Below are 12672 nucleotides of genomic sequence, written 5' to 3' on the forward strand. Positions count from 1 at the left end.
CTGAACCCTCTGTCTATCCCTCAAAGCCTTGCCCTAATTTCCTTCAAATTAAATATGGCATCTCCTCTGACTAAGGTATATGGATGGGAAATTTCTTCAGAAACCAAGGTCTCAGTCAGAGCAAAGTCACTGCTGGACATAGAGAACATTATGCCCCCAAACATGAGTATCAGTGAAACACTGCAACCTATGATAAAACGTTACAAAAAGGGGAACACTCACCTGAATTTCATAAACATGAGCGATGTGGAACTGAACTGTGGAGACAAAAAGAGGAAGTGATCAATACTGGAAATCCTTTTTTGCATCCAAATCTGATATGAGGTCAAAAATAAAACCAGCGTTCTTTGTCTTCACTGTTTCAGCTTGAGCGTTAATAAGCTTATGGGTGTACAGACACCGGGAAGGAAGAATATTAGCTTGCCCTTTGTGCACTTCAAGCATGTCATTACTGCCCGTATGCAAGGCAACACAAGGCTGAATTTAGTTATGCAGTTTCCCTGGCAACTGGAGTCTCAGGCAGGATGGAGATGGTGAGAGGAAAAATCTAATTGAGGAAAGACTCAGCAAAGATGTGCCAACCTTTTTTCTTTGAAATCCTCTATCAAGGCGACAACACTGTCTTTACTGCTAAAAAAAATCCCTCATGCATAATGTGACAATGCAATTAGCAAATAAAAAGAAATTTACTAAAAATGAACATGCTTAGAATGGTACTTACTTTCAGCTTTGGACAAAGTGCAGGGTGTGGAGTCAATCAATGCCAGCTGAAAATGCTGCAAGACAAGGTGAAGTTTGATTAGACTGGATATAGTTAGTAACACTTATAGATATTGGGTATTTTTACAGTCTGAATTGTCATTCTGAAGTCCAACTGTTAGATATGCCCATATGATTTTTTTACATCCAAAAACAATACCAACATAACAATCCATCCCATAAAGAATAAAAAGAAATTGGCTACAATGAAAGTGCTGTTTCTGCAGACAATGAGTCCAAAAATAAGTTTGCTACCTCTGATAGTATGGAAAGAGCCGTATGGGAATAACAACACAAACCTCTATTGTTATAATGCCATCAAAAACAGATTTGACTAAATTCAGCTACATCATAATAAAATGTAATTATTAGGGAGAGACAGAAAGTCAGGACAAGCATCGATCACCGTTTTCCCAAAACAACCTCAATCACAATTCCATCCATCAAACTATCCCATGACTCCACATCTAGTGAGACAGTGATCATTGGACATTTGAATGTTGGCCATAAACTTATGAACCCCAGCTGTTTTAAATAACTGCAGTTTTTTTTAAACTATTGGTGGGAAACTGCCACAGTACTATGTTTTCACCAGCTGCCAAGGTTCCATTCATTCTATGGGTGAATCTTACAAAACCAGTTACTATTACCAGGCTTTCTTCAGTACTGGTAGTACTAAGCACCGGGTCAATCCAGAACACGCAAATAGGCGTATTTGTGCGAGAGCTCTGTGAAGTGCATTAATGGTTTTAGCATCATGTAGCCAATCACAAACATGTTTGAGCGTGCGTTTTGAGTTTTAGTCAGAATACGTTCAAAACATCACAGTATGTGTGTGAGTTCTGCATGCTCACAAGCAAGTATAAACATGACATAAAAGAACAACTGTACAGTATAGACAGTTATTTTATTTTACGGGAGTTGCTAATTCAGCGAGCTTGTGCTTTTTGCTTGGTTTCTGACTGACAACCATATTAAAATGCAGGCCTAGATCTATGCATTAAGTCTCGCAGTGCTATAGACCTAGCCTGGCTCCGCCCTCCTACGTACTTCCGCTCAATTTCATTTTCCTTCAGTACTACGTCTGGGACTGCTGTATATTCTTAGGTTTCCAGAAACCAATTTTTTGTAGGACCAATCAGCGAACAGAGGGAGTGGCTGAGAACGATGACGTTGATGTAGTGCGTCAGTTTGAGTTGGAGTAATGGCAGCGGAGAAAGATGTGAGAAAAGCTATTCGGTCCGTTGTTGCAAAACTGCCGAATATACAGAAGTTAAAGCCGGAGCAAGAACAATGTTTGCTAAGTTTTGTTGGTGGCCATGATGTTGTGGCCCTCCTCCCCACGGGGTTCGGGAAAAGTTTGATTTTCCAGCTCACTCAGCTACTAGAAGTGCCAGAATTCCATAACTACTAGAACTGCCGCAAGCGGTCATTTTGATCGCTATTCAAAACTCTATATCTTTAATGATAAATCCCCAATTGAGAGATTAATGCATTTATTGTATTAGGATGTCTTTTAAAAACAAAACAACACCAAACTGTACATTTAAACAAGTTTAATTATAATTTATAAATAAATAATATTCGTAGATGCCCTGAACAAAATGACGGAGATGTTTTCATGTTTCCACTGTTCGATCGCGCCCGCGCCCACCGACACACACACCATATTCCAGCATTGCAGCCTGTTCATTATAGCCATAATAAAATATAATAATAAAATAGTCAACCTAACATATAAAAATTCCACTGCTCTGTTTCTCAGTACTAGTAGGCTACAATTCGTACCATTTTATGCGTGTGAAGAGGATGATTTTTTCCGTCGATATTGGAACGTGAGTGAAGTTCAAAGCCTATGATAAAGAATAGTTTAGCATCCAAATACATCGCAAATGTTGAAACATTTTGATTCTAATTAGAGAGTTACGTGAGCCCAACGCCGCTTACTTTCACTTTCGCTTATAAAGCATTTCATTTTGGCTTTAGTTATTTTTTCATTCTTGTTCTGTTCTGAATATCATTACATTTAAATGATTTGTTGTTGAATATGTTTAGTGTATTTTTTACCACATACCTTTACCACTTATTGTTGCATATATTGGTATAATAATACCGCGAAATTCAGTGCGGTCAATATGACCGTTTATGGCCGAAATAGGTAAATATGTTTATTTGTTGTTTTTTTTGCCTTATGTGTAATTTACATAGGTAATTTATATGAAAAACATTTTAAATGAAAATAGACACTTTTAAGAAAAGTCAGGTACCAGCGGGATTGTATTTATTTTTTCAACAAAGTTATTGCAGATATAAAATTCAAAACGGTCAAAATGACTGCCATGGCAGTTCTAGTGGTGAATGAGTTAGTTAAGGCGAACGATAGGGATGCAAAGCCGATAGTTGTCGTCTCCCCTCTTGTTGCACTAATGGAGGACCAAGTGAAGGAGGCAGAAAAGTTGTTTCCGTATCGCGCAGTAGCTTGGTGGTCACTGTACAGCATTTGCGGCAGATCCGAAACGACCGCAGCGGCGTATTGTTAATGATTAGACCCAGCTTCGACAGTTGACTGAATACATCACTGTCCTTATACATTTTGAATTTGTAAATGTTTCCGGCCGGTTTCGGCGCATGACATACGTCACGACCACACGTTAGCGATTGGCTATGGCAGATCCTGAGTGACTCTGGGCAGATACAATAGTTTTGAACTTTAACAGAGAACCTGCCTACAAGGAAGTAAACGTTTCTCAATGGAGAGATTCCAGACTCTCTGTACAAATGAAATGTACAAGAGTCTGGTAGAACCAGGCTACTATAGACCTGCCACGTCCCGTTAACTGTAATGCACTTCATTGTTTTTCATTTTATTACTAACTTTTTATTTGATCTTTTTAATGCAATGTTCATTTAATTGAGGTTTCAATATATTATTAACTTATACTTTTAATAGCATTAATAATTAACTAATTTAATTTATTTAATAGCATTTAAAAATTAATTAATTTTATTTAAAAGAATATTTAAATAAAAGTTACAATAGTTTTTGCTTATATATATATATATATATATATATATATATATATATATATATATATATATATATATAATTATAATTTTTTTCAGGCTCCTATGTTTAGATTCAGTAATTTCACTTTAAAAGGTTATTAGTCAGTTACTGAAACACCTTATTTTCAAAAATGTCACTTTTCCACTAGTCAATTCACTGGAATTTAAAAAATTTGTCTTGTTCATGTGTGCTTTTTTTTTTTTTGCAAATAGCTTTAGATGTGTTCTCTAATGTAGGTTACGGTTGTTTCTGTCAGAGTTACAGCAGCACACGAAACGCTGGTGTGTTTAGATGCTACTCAAAATCATGTCATTACCACTGTAACGCTTTTCTTTGGCCTTAAAACGGGCAGAAATATGAGGTTGATGACGTTTCCTGTTGACAGTGACTGAAACTACCACAGGCTCATCCATTTTATTATACTCTTCTCCATCTTTAGTTACAAATCTCTTTAAACAGACTTTCAGCCAGGCAATTGAAAGCGAGCTCATATAAACACTAGGGCTGGATCCAAATGTTCGTTCGGTGGATTGGTATAGGTGGATTGGATTGCTAGAGCACAGAACAGCGGAGTCTGTATGGACAGAAGTGCATGCCTGAGCTTGTATTTTGGGTTAAGCTGCATTGCTTTGACATTGTGGAAAATAGAATAATAGAAACAAAATGTATTAAAGGGATAGTTCACTTTGAAATAAAATTTTGTTATGTTTTAGCTTACCTCAGGGGCATCCCAAGATGTAGGTGTCTTTTTTTCCGCAGTAGTTTCAATACATCAAATACATCAGTAGTTTCAATTCATCTAGTGTGTATATATATATATATATGCACCAGTCTGCACACACGTCACACAGCAGGAAGCGCGCGCGCCCTCAGATCACTTGGATGTGGCTGTGTTACAAGAGGTATAAACGATATAAATACTGTTTGTTTTCTCACACAAACCGCTCGTTTCGTGTCTTAGGCCATCAATGTGTACTTACGATGGGGAATTGTTTCATTTGGACGATGGGGAATTGTTTTAATTTGGACTCTGTGCATGCTCTTTGAGACAGTGACCATAGACCTGCATTATACGACTGACAGACAAGAACGGTTTGACCTAAAAATATCAAAATTGAAACTACTGCGGAAAAAAAAAAGACACCTACATCTTGGATGCCCTTGAGGTAAGCTAAAACATACCAAAATTAAATTTCAAAGTGAACTATCCCTTTAAAGGAGAACTCCGGTCAATTTTAACATTTAGCTCATTTTATTGTACATTTGGAGTGCTGTCAATACAGAGAACAACGACAAAAATCGGTGTTGCCTACACCGAGTTATTCTATTTTTAAAATTTGCACCCTGTTGACTTCAATGGGGCAATGTTTAAACCTGCTTTTAGCCTCTTAACATCCTTGATGTGTCATTACAAGTGCACAGAAAATGTGAGTGATTCCTTCAGAGTGAACACGAGTGGATCTGACTGCAGTAGATGTAAAAGATATATATAAAAATGATGTTATTTAAGCCAGCGCAAATACCTGTTTACATCCTGTTTTTCGGTTGAAGTCCAAAGTAGTCGATTGCCGAGTTCACGCGCATAGGTTTAGGTTTAGTTTAGTAGTCGATTGCCGAGTTCACGCGCGTGATCATTGGTAACTAAACCTATGCGCGTGAACTCGGCAATAGACTACTTTGGACTTCAACCGAAAAACAGGATGTAAACAGGTATTTGCGCTGGCTTAAATAACATCATTTTTATATATATCTTTTACATCTACTGCAGTCAGATCCACTCGTGTTCACTCTGAAGGAATCACTCACATTTTCTGTGCACTTGTAATGACACATCAAGGATGTTAAGAGGCTAAAAGCAGGTTTAAACATTGCCCCATTGAAGTCAACAGGGTGCAAATTTTAAAAATAGAATAACTCGGTGTAGGCAACACCGATTTTTGTCGTTGTTCTCTGTATTGACAGCACTCCAAATGTACAATAAAATGAGCTCAATGTTAAAATTGACCGGAGTTCTCCTTTAAGCTTTTTACCCGTTATTATCAATCTAAATTAATCTCGTTTTTCTTTATTTAAATCTACTCTTTACTGTGTCAGTAATTTGTTAAATATTAGACTATCTTATTAAAAGTATTGCTTAAGTTAACAGTCCTGTGTGTGTGTTACGTGTGAGTGTATTTACTTTGTGTTGTTCATGAGGAAGATGTGTTTAATATCATTAGTGCAGTGTCCGTTCTCGGAGCATATAAGCCCTGCCCGTGTGAGGTGCGCCGCTTCCCGCTCACGTTGTTCTGTAGTTTATTAAAAGTTTATTAATTCTGAACGTGTCGCGTCTCGCGTGTCTATCTATATTGCACCAAATGCGACACTGCACTCCCGTCGATTGGATGAACGGTTCTCGAAATAATCAAAATGCAAACGAACAGACAGACACAGAGAATACTGCATTTATTAGAGAAGAATATGTTCAGCCCCCCCCTCTCCGAAGCTTCGAAGCTCAAAAAATGGTATTCGGACCAGCCCTAATAAACACCATTATTAATCTTTAAAATCATGATTCGCTTTGCGTCTTCTGATTGGTTCTGAGAACTCTGAGGCTTTTGCTGGCAAAGGGAAGTGGTGTTTAGAGGTTTCTGCCAACGAACCAGTATTTCTGATTGGGCTGAGGCTGGGATTTAGGGAACTAACAACAAACAATACTTGTAAAGCATTTAATCATTTTAGTTAAAACATATTTTAACATTTACTAATAAATTTAGATCAAAAGGTGCATCTATTAACATTAGTTAATGCACTGTGAATTTTTTTTTATAAACAAACATTAAAAGTTAATAAATGCTGTAAAAAATGTATTGCTAATGTTAATGCATTAACTAAATGTTAACAAATGAGACCTTATTGTGAAGCGTTACCATAATTTTATGAATACAATAATATAATTGTACTGTTTTTAATTTATGCTTATTTGCATTTTTAATATTACAATATTTTTACAGTACTATAGAAAATAGAAAAACGCATGATACATTACGGTAATGAGAAAATGGGGGAAATGGTTGCCATTATGATACTGCTATTATTTTATAGGTCTACTCATACATAGCTACCAAATTATTCTGACTCAAGAGAGGAAACAGCAAGGTCAAGAGGAAGTGATCTTGTGAGAGACGCTACTGCTGTATATTAAGATGGGCACAGGGCATGGAGAAACCCTCTGTGAGCAGCATGATCACAACACTAATCACGAACCCTTTGACATGAAGAACTAGCAGCTGCTCAGGTTACCAAGAAACCAGCCCAAAAGCAGAGCTTCTACTCCTTATTAAATAAAGCACTGAAACCTGTCCTAGCACAGAGGAACCCATCCACCTGCATATTCACAACTGAGGAAAGTGGCCATGCATTACAATGTCCTAAATCTCATGTCCAGCGTACAGACCTCAAAGACAGATTACAAAAGGACTTAAGACTTCCAACACTTCACATTTACAGCCTGCCTGTCCAGCATAAAACAATCACTGGAGTCAGATTAACATACAATAATCAGAGACACCAAATTCCTATTTTAGAATAATAGAAAAATAAAATGGTGCAACCAAGAGAGAATTTTCCTATGAATTACCATTCAAAGTAAAGCATTTAACAATCTTAGGACTTACATGCCAACGAATCATCACTGCTGTCAGTCGAAACAAGGAAATCATACAAACACACACCCTATCTGCTTCATACAGACATCCTCCAGCAAACAAAAACATGGATTACTGACCATAGCAAGCCCTTTGTGCTGAGCTGGTCTCCATTGACCAACTGCTTCCTACACGTTTGCTCTCTCTCTCTCTCACTCTCTCTCTATGGCTCTCGACTGGCAAGTAGATAATGCAGCAGGATTACTAGTGTGTCTCTCTCTCTAATACTGATTACTATTCAAGAGAGCAGCGGCAGCAGCTGAGAGATGACACGCTGCTCTCTCCTGCCGTAAGCTTTCGCTCTCTGCAGGAAATCGGAACAGAGGGACAGGAGTGAATGGGGAAAAAACAAGATGAAAAGACAGAAGAGGAGGCAGACTGTTCAGTGCATCACATCAGCAGGCATTAAAACAGTTCTATGAAACCAACATGGACAAGTTCTTTAAAAAAAAAAAAAAAAAAGCCACTCAAAGCATCTTAACATGGTTAATGTCAGCCTATGTCTAAAAACAGACAATATAAAACGTATTAATTAATAACAAACAATTGTTAAAAAGTCTGAGGTTAGTAAGATTTTTTTTTTTAACAAAAATACCTTAATTTAGCAATGAATGCATGAAATTGATCAAATGTGACCGTAAGACAATGATAATGTTACAAAAGACTATTGCTGTTCTTTTGAACTTTATAGTCATCAAAAATGTATCACTGTTTCCACAAAAATATTAAGCAACACAACTGATTTTAACATTGATAATACCACGAAATGATTCTTGAGCACCAAATCAGCATATTAGAACGATTCCTGATGGATCATGTGACACTGAAGACTGGAGTAATGATGGCAAATTTCATTTCAGCTTTGCTATCACAGAAATAAATTACATTTAAAAAAAATTATGAACAGTTATTTTAAGTTATTACATAATATTTTTACTATATGTTAGATCAAATAAATGCAGCATTGGTAAGAATACGGGACATCTTCAAAAAAATTAATCTTACAGACCCCACATTTTTTCCACCAAACCCTTTTAAAAGGATACAAGTAAAGCTCCTATTAACTGGAATTGTGAAAGATTGAAATCTAAATAGCTTTTTAGGGTTGTCTAGTTAGTTAGTGAGCATACTTGATCTACTTGAATTATCAAATCATCAAAAAGATGACTGGCTCTTTTAACTTAAAGGTGGAAATTATTACAGCAGCCATTTAGTGTTATGAATTCTACCCATTAATATTTCTAAACAGATCCTCTCCATTATGCAGAAGCTGCAGCCATGATGATTGAATAAGTTCAGAATGAAATAACACTAGGGATAATCAAGTATAGAAATTTGAGCTGATCATCATATTTATGCTACAGCAGATAAACAATTTTAGTTATGGCCAACATAAAGGTTAAGATTTTGTAAATAATAAGCCTAATATCATTTGCTTCTAATATTAGCTAATACTAAAACTATAGCTTTTCTGTAGCTCAAACAGTAGAGTGTTGGCGCTTGCAATGCCAAGGTCATGGGCTTGATTCCCAGGGAAAGCAAGAACAGATAAGAATGTAAATGTGTACCTTGAAATGCAAAGGAAGTCGCTTTGGATAAAAGCGTCAGCCAAATGCAGAAATGTAAATGTAAATGTAAATGTAAATGACCACACATTGACTACAATCCTGAACAGTGATCAAACTTTTAAATGCTGATAAACGATATCAGTCCATCTCTGTCAATGCGATGTTCAAAAGGGATGACACTGCAGTAAAAAAAGCATGGTGTTTTTGCAACAGATTTATGATGCATAACGCTACAGATACAATGCTTTAAAATGCAGGCGTAATCCTTATGGTAGACACTTAATGGAGAGTTATGCTCAAGGAGTGCAGGGCCGCACGGGTGCATAAAGAGAGCACTGCTGCCTGCCCTCAGAGCTGCCGCTTTGTTCCCGTAAGTGGGATACATAGGGAGCAGGAGAGCATTCAGTCCCTGCCACCCCTTCCCCAGAGCAGAGGGAAGACTTATTAGCACTCACTCACTTACTCTGACTTACAATACCCTGAAGAATAAGAGATGGTTGAGGATGTCCAATGCATTGCATTCCACACCTTCAGACTCTGCAGTTCAATCTAAGAACCTCTCAGGAAGAGACTGTCTGACTGACAAGTAAAAACCACAATCACAGTCGATTTCTGCAATGTTTACAGTTATGTCTGATAGAAGATTCAATTTCATAAACTTCATGAACTTGACAAATCAGTCAGCACACAATAATATCAAAAAGCATCACAGATAGCCTGCATTCTCCATTTCTAATAGCACTGAAGGCTCAAGAGTTCTTGCTGGTGTCCTTAAGACCATGGAGTGGGATGAGGAGAGGTTGGGAATAAGGGAAACATATTTGAAAAAAAGGAAGTCAATAAGCTCAAAAATCAAATCCTCTGCACAGAGGTTGTCTTCCCTTTAGCCCAGATGGCTACTCAGCATGCACACACACACACTAGAAGAGCATGTCGAGAGGGAAAGGAAGGAAGAAAAAAAAGAAAAAATTGCACTCTGCCCTGCCCTTGGTGGTGACAATAAAAGGAGAGAAATTCATAAAAGAACAATAAAATTGTTCAAAAACAAAACCAAAAAAAGCAATAAAACACAAATAAGTAAAAAGACTATACCAGTGTATTTACAGTTAAGACTGTGAAGCTGAACAAAATCACATAACGTAGGTAAAGACTCACTGGTGACTCAGTGACCTACAAAACAGTTACAGTCTGCCAAAAACAGCCTGCAGCATTATAATCCCTGACCAGAGTAGAAGCCAAAAGACTGGAAGAGCTAATTATAAGCCTGTATAAACTATGTATAAACTTTTTTTATGCTCATCGATAGAGCTGCCCCCTAATAGTAAACTAATTGTCAGTCGACTTGAAGAGGCCTAGTCGACCAAAAATTGTATTAGTCGGTTAATCAAAAAAAAAAAAAAAAAAAACTCATGACAAAGTCACGCAGTCCGTGAGGGACAGATCGTTAACGGCGGGTCCTTGTGGTAATTACAGTATGTCGGGCAGGAAATCCAAACATTTGCCAATCATCCATCGACCATAAGTATGGCTTATCATTTGAAACATGCATGTGCAACTTTACATGGCTGCTCGTTCTCACATTAACCTAGATAAATGTACGCTGTTATTAGGCACATATCCAAGTGTTTCTGCGGAGTGTGAAAGCTATTAGCAAGCTTACTGCATGCCATGTAGGTGCTGGCACGATCACTTGCACTTAACTAAAAATACTGTCATTTCTGGTCTTACATCAAGAGTAGCCTAATAAATCATTCAAATCTGACTAATTTTATTTGTGTGCACTCACAATAACTAAACATTGTGCTTTTGTAAAATAAAGAAAACAATCAGGATGCGCTTTCTGCAGTCTCGGTCTCCGTGAACTTGAGCGGGTCAAAAAATACACTGAAACTCAGCGTGAGCTTTCCTCACAGACATGAGAAATGCATCTATCGAAAGCTTGAAATGTGCATTTTTAAACAAACCGATTCAAAAGGAAAACAAATATTCTCAGATTATGCTATGAAACGTGTATATAGGTGTGTGCAGTATTCTGCGGAGATGACTAGTCAGCATCGCCAACTTCATGCAGCCGAAAACACAGAAAACACTGGTTTATCAATAAATTATTAATCTTCAATATCCATGCTGTTTTTTCACGACACATTCATAATCATTACTTTTGCCGATGTGCTGTGGCAAGCTTTATGTGTGCGCATAAGCGCTGATTAGGCTATGTATAGGCAATTAAAGGCTCCTTATCATGATTTGGCTAAATAACATACATGTGCGATTAGTCAATTAATCCTATAAATGAATGACTAAAAGTCGACTAGATTTTTTTTTAGATGAGGGCAGCCCTACTCCACTCAAATAACGCACAGACATGAAATTTCTAATACCGTACACTGATCCGCTCCCTGCTACGCTCTGCTCACATGCTCTGATAATAATAGCTTTGTAGGACATCATTATTTGGATAATAGGTCAAAAAATAAATCTGTTAAATCTGATTCTGTTGCAAAGAACTGAATAAAGAATAATACATTGATATTTAATATTAATATATTTTGTGTTACTTTCGATAAAAGTGGCGATTTTTCTAAATTCAGAATCATTAAAATGATTGAATTTAATTTTAAAGTTGACAACAACAGATTTATAAACGATTCTCATATGAATGTTGAGTTCCCAAATGCAAATGATAAGATACTCAAACACAGCACTTGCAGAATAGCATTTATTCTGAATCGAAACTGAAAACACTGCTGTTACAGTACTCTGAAACATGCAGCACATCAGACAATACATTTAAATAATTACATTAGAACAGTTGCCATGTGATGAGCGCACTGAGCCATATCACATTCTCACCACCAAGCATTGTCAAATTTCATAAAAAAATTACCGGGCAACTGCGAATTAACCGTTTCAACTCATTTGATGCTTTGAACCATGGCTAACATACTAAAGGTGTCCCGCAGATGGTTAGATCCCACCATGAGTTAGTGCAGCGCTGTTAGAAGCAATCCATGCATGAAATAAATGTATTAGAAAATGTAACATTTTGCAGTTTATTTAGTAATTGTTTAAGGCCATTTTGCAATTTCAAACATCGTACAGTAACTTGCACTTGCCCCCTCCTCCCCCAACCAAAAGAGATTCTCTTTCTCTGAAATACGCAGCTCTCATGGGTCATAATTTTTCAGGGTGGAAAACTGTAATCTGTATAAATACGGAAAATCACATCTTTGCCAGAATTATAAAATGTATACATATTTAGAGACTGTAGCTTTAGCTCCAACAGTAGAGCACTGTGCTAGAGACGCCAAGGTCATGGTTCGATTCCCAGGGAATGTAACTGACAAAATGTAAATAAAGTTGCTTTGGATAAAATGTCTGCCAAATTCATAAATATAATATAGAGAGGGATACAGAGCTGTTAATAGACATACCTTGAGGCTTGACTCATAGTTTGTGTTGACTTTAAACATCAGGCCAAGTCGTAGATGGATCTCCTTGGCTCTTGAGAAGCTGGGGTCAATGTAAAGCACCTCCTGAAATGCCTTTATTGCCCTGCGAAAGACAAAAACAACAAAAGAAACCTTAAGGA

General features: G+C 37.1%; 1 protein-coding gene across 4 annotated transcripts in view; it reads right to left on the reverse strand.

Moving 5' to 3' along the window:
- Positions 1-12672, reverse strand: part of kdm6a (lysine (K)-specific demethylase 6A) — a 55475-nt gene that overhangs the window by 20546 nt on the left and 22257 nt on the right. For all 4 annotated transcript variants that reach the window (XM_081369552.1, XM_081369553.1, XM_081369551.1 and 1 more), the window contains 3 exons: positions 12515-12635; positions 722-776; positions 223-257 (listed from right to left, as the gene is read on the reverse strand). In XM_081369552.1, the coding sequence (XP_081225678.1) occupies positions 223-257; positions 722-776; positions 12515-12635 (211 nt within the window). The remainder of the gene's footprint in view (positions 1-222; positions 258-721; positions 777-12514; positions 12636-12672) is intronic.

The sequence above is a fragment of the Scardinius erythrophthalmus genome (assembly GCF_964197995.2).
Source record: "Scardinius erythrophthalmus genome assembly, chromosome: 6".
In the NCBI taxonomy this organism is placed as follows: Eukaryota; Metazoa; Chordata; class Actinopteri; order Cypriniformes; family Leuciscidae; genus Scardinius; species Scardinius erythrophthalmus.